At 46.7% G+C, this 22,440-nt stretch overlaps 3 protein-coding genes across 22 annotated transcripts in view; 2 read left to right on the forward strand and 1 right to left on the reverse strand.

Annotated features, from left to right (window-relative positions):
* Positions 1-1,367: 1,367 nt before the first annotated feature.
* ARFIP2 (ADP ribosylation factor interacting protein 2) lies at positions 1,368-6,229 on the reverse strand. The gene is made up of 8 exons (XM_042906070.1): positions 6,121-6,229; positions 5,183-5,323; positions 4,833-4,929; positions 3,992-4,110; positions 3,583-3,804; positions 2,899-3,056; positions 2,580-2,754; positions 1,368-2,135 (listed from the first exon to the last, which is right to left on the reverse strand). Exons 2-8 carry the CDS (start codon positions 5,279-5,281, stop codon positions 1,980-1,982), a joined length of 1,026 nt encoding a protein of 341 aa, XP_042762004.1. The 5' UTR covers positions 5,282-5,323; positions 6,121-6,229; the 3' UTR covers positions 1,368-1,979.
* A 56-nt stretch (positions 6,230-6,285) lies between these two features.
* Positions 6,286-7,257, forward strand: TIMM10B (translocase of inner mitochondrial membrane 10B). Of its 2 annotated transcripts, none has more exons than XM_042906072.1 (3): positions 6,286-6,474; positions 6,652-6,772; positions 6,921-7,008. In XM_042906072.1, exons 1-2 carry the CDS (start codon positions 6,286-6,288, stop codon positions 6,766-6,768), a joined length of 306 nt encoding a protein of 101 aa, XP_042762006.1. In that variant the 3' UTR covers positions 6,769-6,772; positions 6,921-7,008. The 2 variants fall into 2 exon arrangements, with proteins under 2 accessions (XP_042762006.1, XP_042762005.1); XM_042906071.1 differs by having other exon boundaries at positions 6,372-6,474; positions 6,652-6,747; positions 6,921-7,257.
* Positions 7,258-7,343: 86 nt separating this feature from the next.
* DNHD1 (dynein heavy chain domain 1) overlaps positions 7,344-22,440 on the forward strand; it is a 92,870-nt gene continuing 77,773 nt past the window's right edge. For 7 of the 19 annotated variants that reach the window (XM_042906048.1, XM_042906055.1, XM_042906050.1 and 4 more), the window contains exons 1-3: positions 19,890-20,413; positions 20,770-21,034; positions 21,305-22,139. In XM_042906048.1, coding sequence (XP_042761982.1) covers positions 20,971-21,034; positions 21,305-22,139 — 899 coding nt within the window. In that variant the 5' untranslated portion in view covers positions 19,890-20,413; positions 20,770-20,970. Of the gene's footprint in view, positions 7,409-19,886; positions 20,414-20,769; positions 21,035-21,304; positions 22,140-22,440 lie in introns of those variants that run through there. The other 12 variants (XR_006193811.1, XM_042906063.1, XM_042906064.1 and 9 more) reach the window with 5 other exon arrangements.

Raw genomic sequence — 22,440 nt, forward strand, 5'->3', positions numbered from 1 at the left:
GTACATTTCATGTTGGAAGTCCCCAGTGGCCCATAAAGTGGGGGGTTGTATGTGGACCACCCAACCTAATAATCAAGCTCCAGTCAGATGACTGCAGGCTGACCAAAACCCAGAAAGGCTGCCTGGAAGCTGCAGAGTCAGTGACAAAGAGCAAAATCAGGCTGTGTGGATCTCAGTGCTATGACAATCTGCTGACTGGATTGTCCCCTTCTTCCAGCTCTTGAGAGAGGTAGGGGAGAATGTTGAAAAATTCTGGAGCTCTCCTTGACCAAGAAGCACAGAAGTGATGGTACCAAGGCCCTGACTGAATCAAAGTGCTGTTGGGGGTACTTTCTTGTCCCACACAAAGTTGATAAGTGCTCAACACCTGGGTGCACCCTCAACCTCTCATCCACCTGATGAGGTCTGGCACCCAGCACAGGTGCTCCAATGTTTGTGAATGAGTCTCAGCATTCATGCTTGCTTTGGGGTTTTGGGCCAGGGCCACTAGACTATCCAATGTAAGGGAGCCAGGGTCTGTATAACACTGTTTCAAGCCTCATGAGGACTACTTTCCACAACCTTAGATTTCTCCCATCCCATCAAACTTGTGCTTGAAAAAGCATCACAGCTACCTTTCTCCTCTAAAGACAAAAGTCTTTAATGAGCCTGAACAGGCCCAGTGTGACTCCTTGCTGCCTCACTTCCCTAGCCCTCCTCTAGCCACTCCCCTTCCACTTTTCATTTCAAAGTGAATTGCACTCTGGTCCTATCAGGGCTAACACATACACTGGCCTCTCTGCCTAGGTTGCTCTTCTCCCTATTGCTTGCCTGGCTGTGCCTACTTGCTGTTCAGTTCTTAGTTTTCAAGTTGACATCCCATCTCCGTTGCAGACTGGGCTAGACACCCCTCCTCTGCACTCCCATAGTTCCCTGAACTTCTGTATCCTAGTACTCATTACTGTATTGTAGTTGCCTGGTTACTTGTCTCTATCCCCCACTAGGCCATGAGCGCTTGGGCAGGGACTGAGTTTTATTCACTGATGTTTCCCCAGGGTCTAGTGCAGTGCCTGGCAAATAAAAGCACTCAGTAAATATTTGCTGTATGAATGAATGGATGATGAAGGTCAGCGGGCCCAACCCCCTCTAGGCCCCATGCTCTTAAGACCATAGCTATCTCGGTGCTGGCCTAAAGAGCAAATAAAGCTTCAGCTCCAGCTGGGGCTGGGGGAAGAGTAGGATCTCAGACTGTTCCTGAAACCTGTGACTTCAGCTATCTGGCCTCTGCTCTTCTGTCTTGATAGGATTTTGGTGTATGATTAGACTGAGTATTTCTCCACCCAGCCCACCCTCCTAGAGTCCCCCCCACAAATTGACCTCACTGGGCCTGCTTTTATGAAAGGTTTATTCCTAGTGCTAGGTCCCAATCTTCCAGGGCTCTAAGCACAATTAAACTGGGTGGGTTGGTGAGGGGAAGCCCATTCAGATGCAGGGCCAGAAATGGGGCTCCCCATTATCCCCACCCCTTTGGTCCCAGTCCCCTTCTCTGCATTGGGGACGCATAGAGGAGGGACAAAGGGTACTGGAGGCAACATCATTGGCTCAGGGGAGCCCAAGAAGAGCTGCCATTGGCTGACAGGGCCTTTTGAGACTCTGCCATTGGTCAGGGGGCACACCCCAGGAGCTGGGGATAGGCCTGAGGAGTAATGCCATTGGCCAGGGAGTGATTTTGTCATAGCCTTTGGCTGTGGAGTGGAAGGAAAAGATCTGGGAATGAAGCCCAGTGGCCAGGAAGATAAAGGACAGGGCAGCAGCTGCCGGGCCTGCAGGCCCCCTCCCTACCACAGCAGTGTGGGCAAAACTGGTATGAGGCCCCAGCAAGGGAAAGGGAACCCAAGCCAGAGGGCAGGTGGCAAGGGATGTCCCATGTCCAATCTCTCCCACCCTGGGACTGCCTCTCCCAATGTCCTTCTTGATAGCCAGGTTTGGCTAGGAGCAGCTCACTGCTCCTCTAGCCAGGAGGGCTTCTCAGCTCCTGGAGGCCGCAGCTTGATGTTGAACTGCTGCAGGGTCTGCTCCAGTTGTTTCTGGTTCCCAGCAAAGTAGGCTGACACGGCATTGTGGAAGAGCAGCAGCTGCTTGTGCATCACCTTGATCTGGGGGTCCAGCAGGGTCAGCTGAGACTGGACTCAGATGCCCTTCTTGAGCCTGAGCCCAGACCAGGGGTACATGGATTCTGCTCTGATAGTGCTTTCAGGGTGGGGGTTGACCTCCACTAACGGAGTCAAAGGATAAGGGCAATCTGATGGGAGAAACCTGACTTGATTTGCCGGGTCTGGCATTCTGGTACCCCAGCCCAGGGTGAGGTGATTTTTCCCAGTTATGTTCCTGGGATCAGCAACCAAATCCTCCAATAGAAAAGGGCCAGGGATTGGAGGGTAGGTGACTGGAAAGGTCCAGGAGTTGAAGGGGCTGGAGGAAAGATCCCACTTCTTAGCCAGGCTGCATTTCCCCATCCAGTGATGGGGAGGGTCTTAGGGGTAGAAGGTCAGTGTTATAGATGGGAAAGTGGACTGGGGTCAAAGGGGTGGGGTTGGCACCTTGTTTTCTTCCAGGAACTTGAGCTTGATGGCCACATCTCCCCGCAGCTTCTCATATTTGTCCCGATGGGCCTGGAAAGTGGCCTGGGCACTCTCGAGTCGACCACGCGTCCCTGCATCCCGGGGGCCTAGGCTCAGCTCCTCTAAGTCTGTTCGGTAGGCATCATATTCCAGCCTGGGGAAGGGTAATACAGGCTGGTCTCCACCCCTGTGTCCACACATACTTTCCTTTCCTTCCTCAATTCTTACGACCCCAAAGCTCAAACTTCCACCCATGCCAGCCAACTCCCAAAACCCTGGGCCCTGCTGGTGCCCACACCTGGCAGCCTCATACTGTTTGACAGTCATGAGTGTGTCTTCCATGGTCTTGGTGACCAATGTATTGATGCTAGAGACAAAGAAGTTCACAGCCCCTAGCAGTGTCTCTCCATTCTTGCACAGCAGCTTCTGTGTCTCTGCATTGTAGCCAAATTCCTCCTGAAGGCAGAAGGGGAGGACAGGCCTTGAGTAACAGTTCCTACCTGAATCAAGCTGTAGGGCCCTCATTCCCCTCCTCCCCAGGAAGGAAACAGCCATTGAAACTGGAACAACCAAGGACTGCCTCCAGCAAGGCTCTCTTAGCCAGAAAGTTAGTGGGACCACCCAGAAATGCCTAGGGTAGGAATGTGGGAGTGGGGTTCTCAGATAAGTTCACAGGACTGGAATAGGGAAAGCTAGTGCAGCAGGCAAGGGAGGGGCTCTGATTAGGCCGAGCACTGATGCAGAGAAGGGTTACTTGTGAGGCATCTAGTGTGCCATCTCCCCCACCCCTCCAACTTCTGAACCTCTGTACAAACCCTTAGGCTGCCTCCACAGGTGAGTGCTGCTGGGGGTAGGGCTGGGCCCACCCTGGAGGGGTTCTCCCTCTGGGCTGCAGGAGGGAGGGAGGGAGGGAGGCTGAGGGCTGACTGCCTGGGAGGGCCCGGGCCCAGTCTCCCCACCCTCTTTGGCCTGACCAAGGCACCTGAAGCTCTGGGGACTTCTGGCTGAGGTCAGCAAAGGCGTCACCTAGTGCATGCTGGGTCTGCAGCAGGCTGTAGAGGTGGGCTGTCAGTGCCCGGCCCAGCTGCAGGACACTCTCATACTTGCGCTTCGTCTCACGCAGCAACTCAATCTGCAGCTCTAGCTCCAGGTCCACAGTCCGGGAGCCTCGGCCGAATCTTTCTGACAACAGCTGCTTTGTGCACTGATTGGGAAGTGGGAGAATAAGTCAGAGCCCTAGCACCCTGCCCCCCGCCGCCCCTCCAAACAGGTATCTACCCTAGCATCCCCAGGCTCCTAGTCTCAGCCGTAGATGGGATAGTGGAATTCAGAAGATGGGGAAAAGGTACCCAGGGGAAGTCTGGGGGAAGGGAAAGGTACTTAAATCCCACCTTATATGTATTGATGCCCCATTTCTTGACAATGTCAAACTTCTCTCCGGCGATGCCCCGAGCCACCTCATCTCCGGGGCCAGCAGGAGTGGTACTGTGAGACGGATGGCGGCCAGACCCTAAAGGACCAAGTTCTCTGACACCAGCCTCTCTCAGACATAATCAGATGTCTCTGTGGCTCCACCCGTACCTCCCACCCAGCATATGAAAATTGCTTCCCTGAAGTAGCAGAAACTAGGGACAATGAGATTCTCCTACTCACTAGGAAGAACTCATACCTTGTGCCCTAAGACCCATATCCCAATATACATCTGGCCTCCTTTTGAGGTGGTGATGGGGGCTGGAGTGGGGGAGGGAGTTGCTGGTGTACGGGGACAGAGGAAACAGAAAAAAATACACTGAATATGGGGTGGCAGGTCAAGGATGGTGGATCCTGATAGCAAGAAACCTAACATTCCCATGTGGAATCTTAGTCAGTGTGAGATTCAGGGCTGTTTGCTCCTCTAAGCTTTAGAGTCTAAAGTAAAACTCTAAGAAGCTTCAGAGTTCCAAATCAGGCTCAAGCTCTAGAGCAGGGAGAACTTCTGTGAAACAGAGTTCTTAACATGATTTGGGTGGTGGCAGCAGAGAAAGAACAAATGGACACATCTCAGGGGCTAAATGGCAAGTGGGAGCAACTGGACAACCCTGGGCTGAGGACAGTCCATAAGGTTCATACTAGCAGAAGTTCCCAAGATCTCCAGTCATAATTCAAGCTTTCTTTGACACATCCTATACTCCCCAGAACCATTCCTCTCCCTCTCTCCACTCAAGCTTCCTGTCCTGTTCTGATCATTCATACCTGTGGGGATGAGTCCATCACCAGAGCCCCCATAGCCACCAGACACAATGCTGGTTTCATTGAGGTTGGGTCCTGACACCATCACCTGCTGGAGGTCCTATAGGCCAGAGAAGAGGGGGGCTTCAGGAACATAGGGGCAGCTGAAGCATTTGGGGGGTGAGAACAAGCTTGAAGCATCACAGAGAGAGCACACAAGGGAAGTCTGCATAGAATCAGAACGAAGATTTGTAAAAAGATTGGAGGGAGTTAGATAAGTTAGGGTAAGGCTACTGGAATGGGGTGAAAGGCCAGGGCTTATGATTTGGGATTCCTAAATTGAAACAATATGGAGAAGAATCAAACAGAAGCACCTGCTCCAGCCCATCATCCTCAGGAAGCTGCCCCGCTTCACCGTTCCCGTGGATGGGGATCTCCATTGTGGCTGCCTTCCCTAGGATCCCGTCCGTCATGGCTAGGGAAGGGATTGGAGTCAAAGTCTCCACCCCAGCGCCCTGCAAAGCCCAACACAGACAATTCTGGAAACTGGCCAGTACTCCAGAAAGAAAGGTTTCCCCACCATTTCAGAAGTTTTGGAGGCTGTCCTAGGACTTGAGTATTCTGGGGTTTGGCCACGACTCCTTTCTTCTCACAGATATGTATTTCTCCTCTCCAAGGTGCATTATTTTTACACATGCACACCCGGGCCCCAGGTGTCTTCTTGTGAACCCTCAATCCCACCAGGGCCCCGGTGATCATTCATGCATTCAGTCATTTGACAGACATTTAATGAGTGCCTACTATGTCTCATGCATTATTTGAGGTCACAGCAGTGACCAAGAGAGATAAAGTCTGTGCTGTCTTGAAGCTTATCCCCATGCAGCTGTTTCCCCCCATCCGATTAACCCCTTTCCAAGGCTCAGGAGCCTACTCCTCCCATTCAGGTATGTTCTCCATTGCTGCTTGGCCTTTCACACTCCTGTAGTGTTTCTTCCCCTTTTCTTCAGGGGTCTCCCTCTCCTCCATCTCATGCACCTCCTCTTCCTCGTCCCCCCCCCCCCCCCCCCCCCAGGCCTTAGTTGAATCAGTTGGTGTATATTCCCGGCCTCTGAGTAAAGCCTCTTTTTCCCAAGACATAGGTGATCCCTTCCAAAGTCAGTTATGTCCCCCAGGTGTGTGAGTCCCCGCCCCCCCCACCCCTCACACCTGGGCATCAGGTGTGTCCTCATCCTTCCCCAGAGCTCAGTGGCATCTTTCCCTCAGGGCAGGTTCGTGCGTTCAACTTCCCCTCGCCCAAGTCTGTCCTCCTCACCTCGGGCCGGGCCGCTCTTCCCCTCAGGGCGCCAGGCCCGGGCCGCGCGGGGACCTCGGGCTCCAGTTCCCGTCGCGATCCTAGCAGCAGGTCAGGGATTCGGCGGAAGTGACGTCCCCTCCCGGGCAGAAGAAGCCGGCCACGTCGCAGATTATAAGGGCGGAGATGACGTTAAAGCCCGGGGCAGGGCGATCCTTGAGCCAACCCCTCATTCCCTGGGGAGGGAGGAGAGATCACTTCCGGGGCGTTACCAAGAAGCTGTGGGGAAGTGACGTAGGGTGCGCGGGTGGTGCGATGGAGCCGCAGGAGCCGCAGCAGCCGCAGCAGCAGCAGCAGCAGCAGCAGCTGAGAAACGTGAGTGCGCGCTAAGTCGCTGCAGGGCCATTAAGTTCAGCCAGCATCCTTGTCTGTTTGGTTGGAGATCTGAGGGCTGGGAATGTAGGGCTGTGGCACAGGGTCCTGGGAAATCTCGGGCGATGCGGCCTTGAGTTGCCCCCTTACCGCTGAGTTCTTTGTCCCCTTTTCTCTTAGTTGCGGGACTTCCTGTTGGTCTACAATCGGATGACGGAACTCTGCTTCCAGCGCTGCGTGCCCAGCTTGCACCACCGAGCTCTGGATGCTGAGGAGGTTAGGCGGGAAACTCTGTAGGGAGGTGCGCCGTAGATCCTTCCCAACCGCCACTCCCCCTGCCTCTGGTCCTGGCCTTTCTACGACCCTCACCCTTAGGTTAGGGATGGGAAGGAAGGAGGCGGACCCGACAGGACACCTTTGGCCTCTGCTTCACCCTGTCTTCCTTCCAGGAGGCCTGTTTGCACAGCTGTGCTGGAAAGCTGATCCATTCCAACCACCGCCTCATGGCCGCTTACGTGCAGCTCATGCCTGCTCTGGTACAGCGCCGCATCGCAGACTACGAGGCTGCCTCAGCTGGGCCAGGTGTTGCTGCTGAACAGCCCGGAACCTCACCATCAGGCAGCTAGCCCTCCTCAACCCCAGGAAGGGAGGCACTGGATGGACCCTCAAATTGAAGGAGCCAGTGGACCTTGGGCTGAATGCAGCCTGTATGTAGAGTGAGGGATTGCCTGAGAGCTGGGTACTATTGCTCCTTTTCCTGGAGCCAATAAACCCGCTTTTACTCTGTTTGGTTTATGTTCTGGGCAGGAAGCTTTGCCCACTTTGTTGGCAACATCCTTTATTCTGTCAGTTATTGCATATCTGCTGGCCTCAGCCTTGGCAGTGGAGAAATTGCCTTCTATGTGTAGAAGATTCCCCGGCGCCTGGTTAAAGCAAGGTCTGTGGGTACAATTTTAATGTTGGTAATAGCAACAGGAAGCTGGTTCCTGCCCAAATGACAGAGAAAATGAGAGCTCTTTCTAGCTGTCCTTCACTTAAGTCTGTCTGACTTAAATGGCTCATTTGTGAGCCAGGTATGCATTCATTCATAACTATTTTTTCATGGACTCTATCTTTCAAGAAGAAATTCTGCTAAATTTAGGGAAAAGAGGAGATCTCTAAGGACAACAGATCAAGAAATCACAGGGCTTCTAGGGACTGCCTCTTGGGAAGTCAGTAGTCCCAGAACAGAGATGAAACCTATATGAATTTCGGGGTGTTGTGGAACTTCAACCATTTCCCCAAGTTGTTACTTTTTTACTATTTTCCCTCTTCCCCAGGATAAGCAGTACAGCATTTAAATAGAGAAGGTCTGTGTGCTTGTCTTCAGGAGCGGTCAGAAAGGGGAAACTTGAGGGACCATATTCTGCAATACAGCCAGATCTGAGGGAGAGGAACCCAAGGGAGAAGTAGATGATGGTAGTTATTGGGGGGCAAAAGGGATAATGCAAATCTTCGGGACCTCTTTAATGTTACCTGCATGTCTATAATCTAATTCCAGCTCTTCTATCCTCTATCCCATATTGTTTCCACTGTCTCTGTTCTGTTATTTCTATGTTGAGCCTCTCCATTTTTCCCTCATTATTGCCCTCCTTGTGGAATTTACTTCTGTATTCACCAGCCTGAATGGCCTATCACTCTGTCACCACATTTTCTTGCCTCCTCTGTGTCCTTGTTGTATCATTCCAGCTGTTTTATCTTTTCTGGTCCTCTGTTCAGACTGCCAGAGAAAAACACGGCTGTGTAATGCATGCCACTAAATATTCAAGGTCTCCAACCTCAACCAAGCCCTCACTACCAACAGGCAATCAATCCTTTCTCAGTTCGTGGTGTGTTTCATCTCTTTTTTTTTTTTAAAGAAATTTTTTAATGTTTATTTATTCTTGAGAGAGAGAGAGACACGGAGCAGAGTGAGAGAGGGACACAGAATCCGAAGCAAGCTTCAGGCTCCGAGGGTCAGCACGGGGCCCCATGTGGGGCTTGAACTCACAAGCCATGAAATCATGATCTGAGCTGAAGTTGGAGGCTTAACCGACTGAGCCACCCAGGTGCCCTTCATCTCCTATAATTACTATGGCAATTATTTTACACCTTCACTGCTCTCATCCCCCACTTCACCCTCAACTACCCCCCATCAGGTGACCATGTTCTATTTTTTACAGAGGAAATGGAAGCTCTTAGACATTGGCTCCCACAATAATTAAACTCTTTATAACCATGCACAAAAGAGACATTTTTCTCCCCTGTGTGGATCAGGAAGTTGAAATTCTTTAGTAGCAGACCCTATTTTAAAATATAAACCTAAACTTTTTTTTTTTTTTTAATGTTTGTTTATATTTGAGAGCACAAGTTGGGAAGGGGCAGAGAGACAGGGAGAGAATCCCAAGCAGGCTCTGTGCTGTCAGTGCAGAGCCTGATGTGGGACTCAAACTCTCAAACCATGAGATCATGACCTGAGCCAAGATCAAGAGTCAGATGCTTAACCGACTGATCCACACAGGTGCCCCTAGATCTGACTTTAAAATCCATGTTCTTTTTACTACACCAGGCTGCCTCAAAATATCCATTAAACCACCCAATTCATATGGGTTCTGATAGTGATATGTCTTAATCTTTATAGCAAAACTACAAGTAAGAGGTATTATTCCCATTTAATGGATGAAGAAGCAAGAATCCAGAATGTACCAGAACCCCATCTTAAACATAATTACTTCTTGAGAAAAGTGGCTCCAAACAGCTTTTTGCCTCTTTAGCTGCTATACTTTGAACAGAAGGTTTTGTTAGGAATGTAGAAGTTGCTGACCAGGAACTTCCCTACTGAGTGGCTTCATGTCTACTCAATAGAGTTCTGTCCTCGAAAAGTACAAGTGCAGGTGAAACCACTTGTAAATGTAACAATTCTAAGATGGGGGGAATGGGGACCTAGAATATTTTGCTGCTGCTGAGAGGACTCTTCCGCATGGATGTTCGTGTGTATCCTTGCGCCAGTAAATTTCCATTGTGAATTGTCTGGGTTTCCATGCCACATAACTTCTGCTTGCTGGAGAAGGACCAGGAACAAAATCTGTCTGGCTCTAAAGGCTTTGAACTTGCAGAGGCTTATCTTTGCTTGTTCATCTGTACCCAACCTGTCCCTAGGCATGGGGAAAAACAGGTATCTCAATCTAATCCATCATTTAATCTCTAACTTTTTAACCTCTTCTTTCCTCTCTGTTTATAAATATGTTCAGTACTTGGAAGAAGAATCCTACTCCTGTTATCCCTGTTATCCATCTGCTCTAGTCACGTCTCCTTCCGGTCTTGCCATAAAGTGATAGCCATTGGCATAACGAAAACAATGTGATGTTTCAAGCACAACACAAGGATAAGTGTTAAAGCTTTATCCCTTATATGTACATACTGGAGACAGCGTTCATGTTCTTGCCATTGTAGCTTTAGAACTTGTTTGCAAAGTCTGATTCCTTGGAACCTATTCAGCTGTACTACAGTTTCTCATTACTGTCCTTAGTAACCACCACTCTCCTATTTTCCTCTAAATAGCTAGCCCTTGGTCTTCCTATCAATCCCTTGATACTTTAATATTACATGGACAGTCCATTCAATATTTTGGCTTCTTGACCCAGTCAAGTTCCTTCACCCAGTCTCCAATAATTTTCACTCTATCTTAGCCACCCACTCCCTTAGTTATGTCCTGGCCGTTGTCATTACCCCAAACTGCTCCATCTTTAAAACACAATTACCAGCATCTTATTCACTCACTGTATTCCTTCCACTTTATTGATCTATTTCTCTACTATTATTCTTTGATTTCACTGGAGCATTCAAGCCATTGATTCTACCTTCTCTCCACTAACACCTTATGTCTTTCTGTTCCTGTCCAGCTTAAATTCCAGTCACTCTCTTGGAACAGACTAAATTTCTTTGTCATCTCTTTGTTGGAATCTGATAAAATAAGACATTTGTCTGCCTGCATTTGGACAGCTAAAAGCCCAAGGAAATCACCACATAGCAGATTTACATCACAATGAATTCATGATTACCAGCGTCAACTGGGGTCTCAACCCCTATAATCCCACCAGATTTTTTCTAGTCTCCCTGCAATGACTGTTTCAAACCAATATTCTTAAACCTCTTATTACCCTCACCATTCTCTCAAGTTTTCTACAGGTAACATTTTTTTAATTCATAGGTAAAAGTAGAAGCTATCAGTTGGGAGCTCCCACAAAATCTCAACAAAACTTGGTCACCCACCTACATCTGCATCATTCTCTTTCCCTCCTGTGTAAACAGCAAGCATGCCTCTTCAGGCCAATGCCTATTCCTGCCCTAAATCCTAGTCCTTCCTTCTTTGGGAATCTCCGACATCGGTTTTCCTATTTTACTATATTCTCACCATTGTTTAAACATGCTAAAGACTTCCTGTAACAACAGGCAAACCACCCTACCTTATTTCTCCAGTTACCATCCTATTTTTTCCCCCACTCTATAGCTTAACTTCTCAAAAACAGTTGGATACTTCGGCACTCTCCATTCGCATTCATCCACCCACTCTGTTTTGACTTCTACAACCTTTATATTGAAACCCTTCTTAATGAGGTTACCCTGGCTCACCAAGTGACTTTCATATCTCTGAATTCAGTGATGATTTCCCAGTCCTCAGTTTACTTCACTTCTCAATAGCATCTGGTAGTATTGACTAGTTCCTCATCATTAGCAGTCTTTTGTTGGTGTCTGTGATTCCAGTCATGGTTCTGCTACTTTCACTGCAGCTTCATAGCCTCCTTTGAGGCTCACCTGTCTCTGGCCTTTACATCTAAAGATTTCTCTAGGGCCTGTTCTTTCTCAGACATTTTTCTAGAATCGTTTCCTCCCTACTCTGAGCTTCAATTACTGATGACTCCCAGATCTCTCTTCTGAGTTACTTGATTGACATCCCCACCTCAACATATTTTCCTCATCAATTTTCATCTTATACCTAGTACTTCTCCAGTTGCAGAAGATAGGAACCTCACTCATCCCCTTATTCAGTTGCCAAATCCCATCAGTTTGCATTTTACATTTCTAAATAGCCCTTGATTCTGTCTGCTTCTCCCTGTCTTCACAATCTTCCACCAAGGTTACTGCAATTGCTACTACCTCATGTCCCCTTTTGCATCCCTCCAATCTGTTCTCCATTCATAGGTCAGAAAACACAAACTGATACTTAAAACCTTGCAATAGCTTCCCATTCTTCTTAGGATAAAACACATTCTACATGTGACCTGTGAGGCCTTGTATGATCCAGCCCTTGCCCATCTCAGCTTTATTTTATTGGCTGTCAAACATTGGACTATCAGCACTGTTTGTTGAATTGAACCACACCTCACTTGTTCCCTCTCTGTGCTCTAACCACGTTGCCTTCTCAGTTCTAATCTGTCATGTGCTATTCAATCTCAGGGCCTTTGCACCTGCTATCTCCTGGCTTGCAGTGCTTTCCCCCTTACTTTACGTAGTTAACTTTTATTCATTCTTGAGTACTTAGTTCACATGCTGTTTCTTCAGATAACTCTTCCTAGACTCCAGCTCCCATAATTGCTCTTGTTTTTTGCATGTAACACTTCTAACAGTTGGTAATTAATTATATACCTCATGAGGTCACAGTCCCATGTCTGTATCGCTCACATTGTATCCTTATCACATAATATGGCACATAATATGTGCCTGGCAAATATTGAATGAACATCTTTCAAGTTCCTCCCAGCTCAGTTTACTATTTACATATCAAGAGAAAGGCTTTATATGAGAAGAGACAGAAATGAATCTTCATTGAACTTTTGATCTTTTGCCAATGATTTGGAGGTGTTTTTCATTCAAAATCTCACTGGTTGGTATCTTCTACCCTTCATATTCACAGATCAGTCAACACCTGAAAGCCTCCATCTGGAGTAAATCAGTCATTCTAGTTTTCACTCACTTTCTAAGTATTGTAGTTCTGCTTAAATATTTCTTGAACCCTTTCTTTTCTCTCCATCTCCTTTGTCACTACCTTAGTCAAACTTTCATCAGCTCTTCTAAAGATTACAGCAGCAATCACGTAGCAGCTTCTTTCTTGAGCCTGGACTGCTTTGATTAGCATTTAGCTAAGGTATACGTAACAGACTGAAAATGACGGTGACTTACAAACTTTTATTCTTTCAAGTAAAAATCTAGTCCAGAACTGGTGTGGCATCACAGTCAACTGAGAACCGATACTCATCAGCTTTCTGTTTATTGTATCAGTGGTATGACTCTCAACTTTGTGACCCAAGATGGAGTTTTACTTATCACATAAACATTCCAAGGGTCAGAATGGAGGAGGGGGTGGGTGAAGAGGCATGCCCCCCTCCCTTTAAGGACACATCCTAAAAGTTGCACATCAGAAATTTGTCATGTGGTCAGACCTTGTCACAAGGAAAGCTGGGAGATGTCACTTTATTCTTACTCATCATTTTTTTACCCAGTTAAAAAATGGGAGCTCTGTTACTAACAAAGAAGAGAATGGCTATTAGAAGATACCCACCAATCTGTTTTCCACATTAATCAAGAGTGATTCTTGCAAAATATAAATTTAACAATGATCCTCATCCACTTAATGCCTTCCATGACCTTCAGCCTCTTTAGCTTCATAACTGAGGCTTTCTTGGGTGATCAGGTTTCAGGTGATCTCTCTGCCTCATCTCCAACCCCCTTTTCTCAGTTTTTGATTTTCTCACCCTTGGTTATAAAAGGATCAATTTATTTGTGGTACTGAGATACATCATGCCAATTCTGGACTCTTTTTCCTTTTCTGAGTGTGCCCCACTTGCATTCATATATTCAGTACTTCACAAATATCTGAGTGACTGCGTTTTCCAGCACTGTTAAGCCCTGTAGATACAGAGGTGAATAAAAGAGGCAATCTTTGTTCTCTTGGGACTTAACACAGGTATGGTGAAGTTCAATATAGAATGAGTAATCATGTTACAAAGAAGAAATATGTGTCGTAATGGGAACATACAGTGGTAGGAACTTGTGTGGGGGATGAAAGAGAGCCTCCCAGAGCAGTGATTTAGAAGCTGAGATCTGAAGGATGAGTTAGAATTAATCAAGCAAAAGACAGGGAGAAGGGCTACCCTCCTTTCCTTCATGTCTTTGCTTAGAATAAGCCTTTTTTATTAAGACTTATTCTGATAACATCATTTAATTTTTTAAAATCTTTATTTTTGAGAGGGAGAGAACACAAGTTGGGGAGAGGCAGAGAGAGAGAGAGACAGAGAGAGACAGAACCCAAAGTAGGCTCCAGGCTCTGAGCTGTCAGCACAAAGCCCGACATGGGGCTCAAAATCACAAACCAAGAGATCATGACCTGAGCTGAAGTCGGCTGCTTAACCTACTGAGCCACCCAAGTGCCCCTCTGATAACATTATTTAAAACTGCAACGCAGTACAACCACTCTGGAAAACAGTATGGAGCCTCCTCAAAAAGTTAAAAATAGAACTACCCTATGATCCAGCAATTGCATTACTAGATATTTACCCCAAGATACAAAAAAAACCAGATTTGAAGGGGTATATACACCCCAGTGTTTATAGCAGTAGTATCCACAATAGCCAAACTATGGAAAGAGCCCAAATGTCCATTGATAAAGAAGAAATATATATATATATATATTACTCAGCCATCAAAAGGAATGAAATCTTGCCACTTGCAACGATGTGGATGGAGCTAGAGTGTATTATTCTAAGTGAAATAAGTCCGTCAGAGAAAGACAAATACCATATGATTTCACTCATATTAGAATTTAAGAAACAAAACAGATGAACTTATGGGAAGGGGGGGAAAAGGAGAGGGAAACCAACCATAAGAGACTCTTTACCATGGAGAATAAACTGAGGGTTGATGGAGGGAGGTGGGTCAGGATGGGTTAAATAGGTAATGGGTATTAAGGAGGACACTTGTGATGAGCACTGGGTGGTACATGTAAGTGATGACTAAATTCAACTCCTGAAAACAATACAAAATACATACATACATACATACATACATACATATATACATTGCAACCCATCCTCTCCCTAGACATTCCTGATTCTCTTTATTCTCTGTTTTTCCATGGCATTATCATTTCTCACATACTATGTAGTTTACTCATTTTGTTCTTTGTTCTTAATTCTGGATCAAGATTTTATAAAATTTGGTCATATATTACCATGATTATACAAAATTGTTTATATTGGCATTGTCTCCTGCAGTGGTTTACATTACTGTTTTCTTTTTTTTTTTCCTGGAAGACTATTTTGGACTGTTATCACACATAAACAGTACATAGTGTGGACTTTTGGAATAGGCTTGTTTTATCATCTAAACAGAAACTAGGTTAGGATAGAAACAATTGTAGGGCTTTTGCATGTAATTCTCTTCCTTCAGATTTAAAGTATTATTTTCATTCCCAAGACTAGTGATATAAATTCTCTAAATGTGATCCTACTGGAGAGGGTGAAGATTAAGATCAATAATATTTCTATGGAAATTGAGAGTTTTAAATCATACCCTATGTATTGACCAGTCCTGTGGCTTACAATTATATTGTGCCTAAGTTCTATTTATTTTTATTTTTACCTTTTGGTCCCCTTCACCCATTGGTGAAATGGGTAAGGGGGCTCATTTTGTTTATTATTACTTGTATCTCCCCCTAGAATTTACGTTCTATAAATCATAAATTAGGAGTTTTGTCAATGCTATTGCTTTGTATGCTGATGTAACCAAAGACCTAAAATAGTGCCTAAAACAATTGGTGCTCAATAATTATTTGCTGACTAAGTGAAGGCAAGAAAGAGAGTTCCAGAGCAAAGGTCTAGAGCTTGGCTTTAGAGAAAGGAGGAGCATCTCATTGGTAACAGGAAGGATGGAGGATGGATAAAGCAGATCTAAGTGGTTTTTTAATTTGGTACTGGGAGATTGAGAGAGTTTATTTTTTAAACATTCTTTTTAATATACTTTTTAAATATTTATTTATTTTGAGAGAGAGCATGTGCGAGGAAGGGAGGGGCAGAGAGAGGAGAGGGAATCCCATCTGTATCAGCGCAGAGCTCAATGTGGGGCTCGATCCCACAAACCATGAGATCATGAACCTGAGGTGAAATCAAGAGTCAGATGCTTGACCAACTGAGCCACCCAAGTGCCCTAAGAGAGTTTCTTTTAAATACCATGTGTGATAGTTTTTATGTGTCAACTTGGCTAAGTTACAGTGCCCAGTTATTTAATCAAATACTAATTTAGGTATTGCTGTGAAGGTATTTGATAGATGTGGTTAACATCTGTAATTAGTTGACTTTAAATGACAGAAACTACTCTTAATGAAGGTGGGCTTCATTCAATCAGTTGAAGACCATAAAAGCAAAACAGATTTCTCAAAGAAGGAATTCTGTCTCAAGACTGCAGCATTGGGGTGCCTGGGTGGCTCAGTCTGTTAAGTGTCTGACTCTTGGTTTCGGCTCAGGTCATGATCTTGCAGTTTGTGCATTTGAGCCCTGGATCAGGCTCTGCAACTGGTAGTGTGCAGCCTGCTTGGGATTTTCAATCTCCCTCTGTCTGCCCCTCCCCTGCTCATGCTGTCTCTGCCTCTTTCAAAATAATAAATAAGTAAACAAACTTAAAAAAAAAAAAAAAAGACCGTAGCATTAATTCCTGCCTGAGTTTCCAGCATACTGACCTATCTTATAGATTTTGAACTTGCCAGCCCCCACAATCATGTGAGCCAATTCTTTAAAATAAATCTATCTAGGGACATGCCTGGGTGACTTAGTGAGTTAAGCATCTGACTTCAGCTTAGGTCATGATCTAGGGTTAGTGAGTTCGAGCCCTGCTTTAGGTGAGCATGAGCCCCACTTCAGGTAAAAAAAAAAAAAAAAAAATTAGCCCTGCTTCAGGTGAGTCCCTCTTCTCTCATTCTCTCTCTCTCTCCTTGTGGGATTCTCTCTTTCTCCCCTCCCTCTCTTTCTGCCCCTCACTTATGCCCTCTCTCTCTAAAATAAAATAAAATAAATCTATCTACCTACCTACTTACCTACGTGTGTGTGTGTGTGTGTGTGTGTGTGTGTATCCTATTGTTTCTGTTTCTCTGAAGAACTCTGAAACAGCATCTAATTTTTTTTTAATAGGAGATGAAGTTATCATTGGAGAGTGAAACAAGAAAATGGAAGATGAAAGAGTACACGTATGAAATAGAATTTTCACAGAATGGAAGAGTAGACTGACAGAAAAACTATAATTCAATTTTTAGGCAGTGTTGAGGGCTCAGTAGAGGCCACTGAACATGATTCCCTTCTGTCCTTGTCTGTCTGGAAAACCATTGTTTTAGGGCCATGAATTTCAAGGCCTGCTGTGACTCTGGGACTCTTCTTTGCCCTTTCCAGGAAGGGCTGCTGCCCTCACTGAACACTATTATGTCTTGTCCACCTTTACCTAAACAGCACTTGGTAGAGTGCCACAAACAAGAAAAACACATAGCTTCACTGAGCTTTATTCTAGGCATTTTACGTACATTAACTCATTTAATCCTCACAGCAACCCTGTTAGGTAAATGCTGTTATTACCTTCATTTTATTTAAAAAAATTTTTTTGATGGGGTGCCTGGGTGGCTCAGTTGGTTAAGTGTCTGACTTTGGCTCAGATCATGATCTCTCATGAGTTTGAGCCCCATGTTAGATTCTGTGCTGACAGCTTGGAGCCTGGGGCCTGCTTCGGATTCTGTATCTCCCTCTCTCTCTACCCCTTGCCCATTCACACTCTGTCTCTCTCTCTCTCTCAAAAATAAACATTAAAAAATTTTTTTTAATTGAAATGGAGGCAAAATACCGTACAACTAGTGAGTGGTACAGTCAGGTTTTCGATCCAGACAGTCTGACTCCAGAGGTGATCCCCTTTCTCATCAATGAAGACTGCTATACATTTATGCATTTGTTCCATAAATATTTTCTGATCACCTACTCATGGTGCCAGCACCAGGGAATGGGGATGCAACAGAGAGCAATCAAAATCTCTGCCACCACGGAACTTATGTTTCTGGTCAAGGGAAATAGGCAGTAAGCAAATTAAGTATTTATATGAGATGGTACTAAGTGCTGTGGAGAAAAATAATGCAGGGTAGAAAGGGTAAGGAAGGTAGGAACAGTGTTGTTATTTTATGCTGGATAGTCAAAGAACTCATTGATAAGGTCTCTGAACAGAGACTTGAAATGAGGGAATAAGCCTTGGGGACATCTGGAAGAGTGCTCCCTGTGGTATAAGCCTCTCATTGTCCCTCAGTATCCATTGTCTCCTTCTTTCTTTACTAACTGACTCTTGACTTTTATCTGGGCACATGGCCACTGGAAATAAAGATCAGATTTTACAGCTTTCCTTGCAGCTAGGTGTGTCCATGTGTTTGAGTGATGCGTGCATTGCCAGATTGTGCCCTTAAAAGTAAAGGTGTGCCTCCTACTTGGGTGCCTGGGTGGCTCAGTCTGTTAAGTGTCCAACTCTTGAGTTTTGGCTCAGGTCACTATCTCACAGTTCATGAGATTGAGCCCTGCATTAGGCTCTGCACTGACATTGTGGGGCCTGCTTGCAATTCTCCCTCTTTCTCTCTCACTGCCCCTCCCTTACTTGCTCTCTCTCTCTCTCTCTCTCAAAATAAATAAACATGAAAAAAATTATAAAAAAAAAAAGTAAGGGTGTGGCTCCTAATTCTTCCTCCACGGACTGTGATGGGACCTAGCAGCATGGTGGTGAACTCTCTTGGACACGGAAGACAAGGACCACCTTCTTGGAGAAAGTAGAACAACTGAAAGGCTGCCACGTTAGCCCTCAAGTATTTATACTTGGGCAGTTATGTAAGAGGGAAAAAAACCTTCCATATAGTTTAAACCACTGTATTTTGGGGTCCTTTTGTTGTTACAACATATGTGGTTGGCAGAATTTTAAGATGGTCCTGAATTTTCCACTCCCTGTGTGCATATGCTACATAATCGCTAGGACTATGAATATGACAGCTTATATGGCAGACTTGACTGTAAGAAAGCAATATTATCTGGGTGGGTCTGACCTAACCACATGGACTTTTTAAAAGCAGGGAGATTTCTCTGGCTGGATTCAGAAAGATTCCAAGCTTGCAAAGAGTTTGAGACATGGTTGCTGGCCTGAAGGTGGATGAATCACATGGCAAGGAAGGAAGGTGGCCTCTAGGACCTGAATATGGTCCCCAACTGATGGCCAGAAAGGAAATTGGGACCTAGTCTTACAACTGTGAGGATCTGAATCCTGCCAGCAAGAATGAGCTTGGAAAAGAATTTTCCCCCAGAGTTTTCAGATGAGAACTCAGCCCAGCCAACTCTTAGATTTCAGGTTTCTGATACTCTGAGGAAAGAACACAGCCAAGCCATGCTAAACATGGATCTGCAGAACTACAAGGTACTAAACGGGTATTTGTTTCTAAGCTACTTAGGTTGTGGTAATTTGTTACACAGGCACAGAAAACTTGTATGAAACCTTGTATGTCTCCTAATAGATACACAAGCAGAGTAATTGATACATAGGCTCTGAGATGGGAGCATCCTCGGTGTAATCCAAGCACAGCTCGAGTGGAGTGGATGAGGAGAGAGAATAGGAGAGAAGGAGAGATAGTAGGTGGCTGATCACATAGCAACTTGTAGGCCATGTAGGACATTGGCTTTCACCGGAGGGAATGAGATGATAGGGCATTAGTTTTAAGCAGAGGAGTGACAAGAGCTGCCCTGTGAAAAGGGTCACTGGCTGCTCTGAAAAGAACAGATTGTGGGGACAAGGGTCGAAGGAGGGAGTCCAGTTAGAAGGCTATGGAATAATCCAGGTGAGAAGTGATAGTGACACAGACTAAGGTTGTGGCACTTAAGGTGGTGAGGAATTGTTGGATTCTGGATAGATTTTGAAGCTATAGCCAACAGAATTTGCCAAAGGATTCAACATGGGAGGTAGGCTGAGGTGGGAAGAGAGGGATGGAAAGAGAAATCTAAGGTGATTTCAAGGTATTGACCCAAGCAACTGGAAAAATGGACTTGTCATTTTGGGGAAGGCAGTGAAAGGAGTAGGTTTCTTTTGCCACCGGGAGGGAGGTGGTAGTTAGAAGTCTGGTTTGGACATTTTAAGATTTTAAGTTTGTGTTATTTATCAGATATCCAAGTAGAGCCATTAAGGAGGCAGATGGACGTACAAATCTGGATTGCAGGGCAGAGGTGGGACTGTGTCATATGCTGAATTTTCTTTTTCTTTCTTTCTTTCTTTCTTTCTTTCTTTCTTTCTTTCTTTCTTTCTTTCTCTTCCTTCCTTCCTTCCTTCCTTCCTTCCTTCCTTCCTTCCTTCCTTCTTTCCTTAAATCGTTCAGACCTTCCCACCCCCCATTTTGGACTTCTTATGATCAAGGATTTTGTCTTACTAGGAGTTTGCTTGTGGGGGAGGTGGTAAGGTAGGGTTGGTGGATATGTGGATGGGGTGCAGGTAGGGTCCCAAAGACATAACTTGCTGGTACTTGGTGCCAGCTAAGACGTTCAGTGAATGCATAAATAGGCACAGGGATCATACTTTCCCACGACGCCCTCACGGTTGCTACTTCCCCAAATCACCGTGTCATTTTTTTTTTTTCAGACCCAGCCAGACTGATCACCTATTCTCAAAGCGTGTGGGCAGCCAGCAGGTTTGGTCTGGGCCGCAGTGCTTCAGCTTCCCAGTCCTCGCCCGAGCCCCTCGCCCTGCCTTTGTGCAACCCCGGACCAGCACGGATGCTGACTCCTCCCCTTTCCGGTTTCTGAGGGTTCCGGAATTCTGGGGTGAAGGCTCGGGCCTTTAGGGACCCTGTAACGGTTCTAACAGCTGGGAGGGAATGGAGCTGCGGGTGAGTCTCCAGCTTATAATCCTCTTCCCTTTGCCCTCAGATCTCCCTTGCCACTGCCCCCAGGAAGGTCCCCTCCTCCCACACTCCCAGGGACCCCCTGCCCCTCCCCTCTTCTTCTCCCCTTCCCTCTCTCCTTCCTTTTCCTCCTCCTATTCCTCTTTCTCCTCCCCTTCCTCCTTCTCCTCCTCCTCCTTCCAGCTTGGTCCTTTGCCACTTTTTCCTCTCTACACTCCCCCCAACCTCATCTGAACCATGTAGTTCTCTGTGCTTTCTGTTCCCAAGAGCCCCCCTCAGCCCATGTTCAGACAGCACTGGGGCTTTGTTGCCACAGAGTGACCACCTGTTCCTCCCTTCAGGCCATCCCTGGGCTCCACTCCCAGTGACGTTCCTTGCTGTTACCAAAGTTCTCTGAGTGAGCCCTTTCCAAGTGTGCATCAGTTTGTGCAAGTGATCACTCCTCCATGTGCCAGTCTCTCTGTATGGGCAGCTGTGAGTAGAGTGAGCCTGTGCTTGGGACCCAAGTCTTGGTTCACCAGTTTCTCCAACAGGCAGTTGGGATGAAACCTTACCAGCACATCAGTCTCTCTTCCCTTCCGTTGCCTCCTGTACCCCTTACACCAGGTGAGGGGGACTGTGTCCTGGGTGGTGGGAAGGAACTCTTGTGCAGAGAGGGCCCCTGCCTTTGTCTTGGGCCTGCTTCTTACCAGGGTCATTGGGGAAGCTGTTGTCCTCTGCTGTTCTGGCTCTGCCCTGCAACTGCCCTGCAGCTCCATCCATTTCCCTGTCCTAAGTCCCTCCCCTCCCCTGTCCCCCAGCCCCTTAGACCCTGACATTCCTAGCCCAGAACCTAAGGCCCCTTCTCTCACCCCTGTTCTGGGCTGGGCCAAGCAGGTGAGACCCAGCAGCCAGGAGCCTGGAACTGGCAGTCAGAACCTGAACAGTGGGCAAGGTCAGTTCGACAGCAGCTGAATGCCCAGCTCCTCTTGGTCTCGGAGCCAAAGGCGGACTTGTCTCCTGAAGAGGCATCACCTGAAGCCCTTGAATCTCAGCACTCCGTCTGTGTTCCAGACACGGAAGAGCAGCTCCAGGACCGTCAGAGGACACAGAGACAGTCCCCAAAGGCAGTGAGCCAGTCAGAGCAGCCCACAGTGCTGGAGCTCCTGGTAGCTGAGCTCCAAACTCTGTTCTCAGCTGTCCTGAGGGATGGCAGCCCTGCAGCTTGGCACTACCTGCATGCGGTGCTGCGTCTGCTGCCTCCATATCGTGTGCTGCTTGTTGGTCACCTTGATTTGCTGCCCTTCCTGGAGCAGCTGTCCCACTGGGCACCCTGGGTCCAATCCCAGCTCCAGCTGGACCTACTAGATGCCATAGAGCAGGCCTTTCCCCCAGACACCTCTTTGTTAGAGAGTGCCTCACATATTGAGTGCTGTTCCCAGAAGCAGAAGTTCCGTCACAGGCCCCCACACCCAGCCTGCCCTTTTGTGCAGGCCTGCTGGGGTGGGCAGCACGTGGGGGAGGAGTTGGCTACATGGCTGCGACCACTGACACTGCCAGAGCTACAGCGCAGCCTGGGTATTGTTGGTGCCCAGGTGGCCTTGAAAGAGACCTGGTGGGTAGATGGCCTTAGCCTCCTGCCCTTGGCACTGGCCACAGACATCCCCGTACGGTATGAAAGCAGGGACACTGATGATGCAGAGGAGGAGCCTGTTGGAAGAAAAGAGACTAAGTAAGTGAGGGACCCAGAGTGGGGCTTTGAGCAGAGGGGAAAAAGAAGAAACTTAACGGGTGCCTCCTTCGAAGTCTAGGGCCAGCTCCCTATTGATTTTAGGCATTAGCCTGAACCCCAAGCTATGCTGGTTGTAGCTGTTTCTTTCTCCCTTTTTGTCTGCAAATAAACCGAGTGTTCTAAGTGTTAATCCCCTTCAGGCAATGCAGAAATTCATGAAAATCAAAAGTCAGCTATAAGGAAGCCAAGGCATCAGAAAACAGCTTGAGTTTCCACAGTTTCCAGATCTTTCTCAGATGGT

The sequence above is a fragment of the Panthera leo genome, chromosome D1 (assembly GCF_018350215.1).
Source record: "Panthera leo isolate Ple1 chromosome D1, P.leo_Ple1_pat1.1, whole genome shotgun sequence".
Lineage (NCBI taxonomy): Eukaryota > Metazoa > Chordata > Mammalia > Carnivora > Felidae > Panthera > Panthera leo.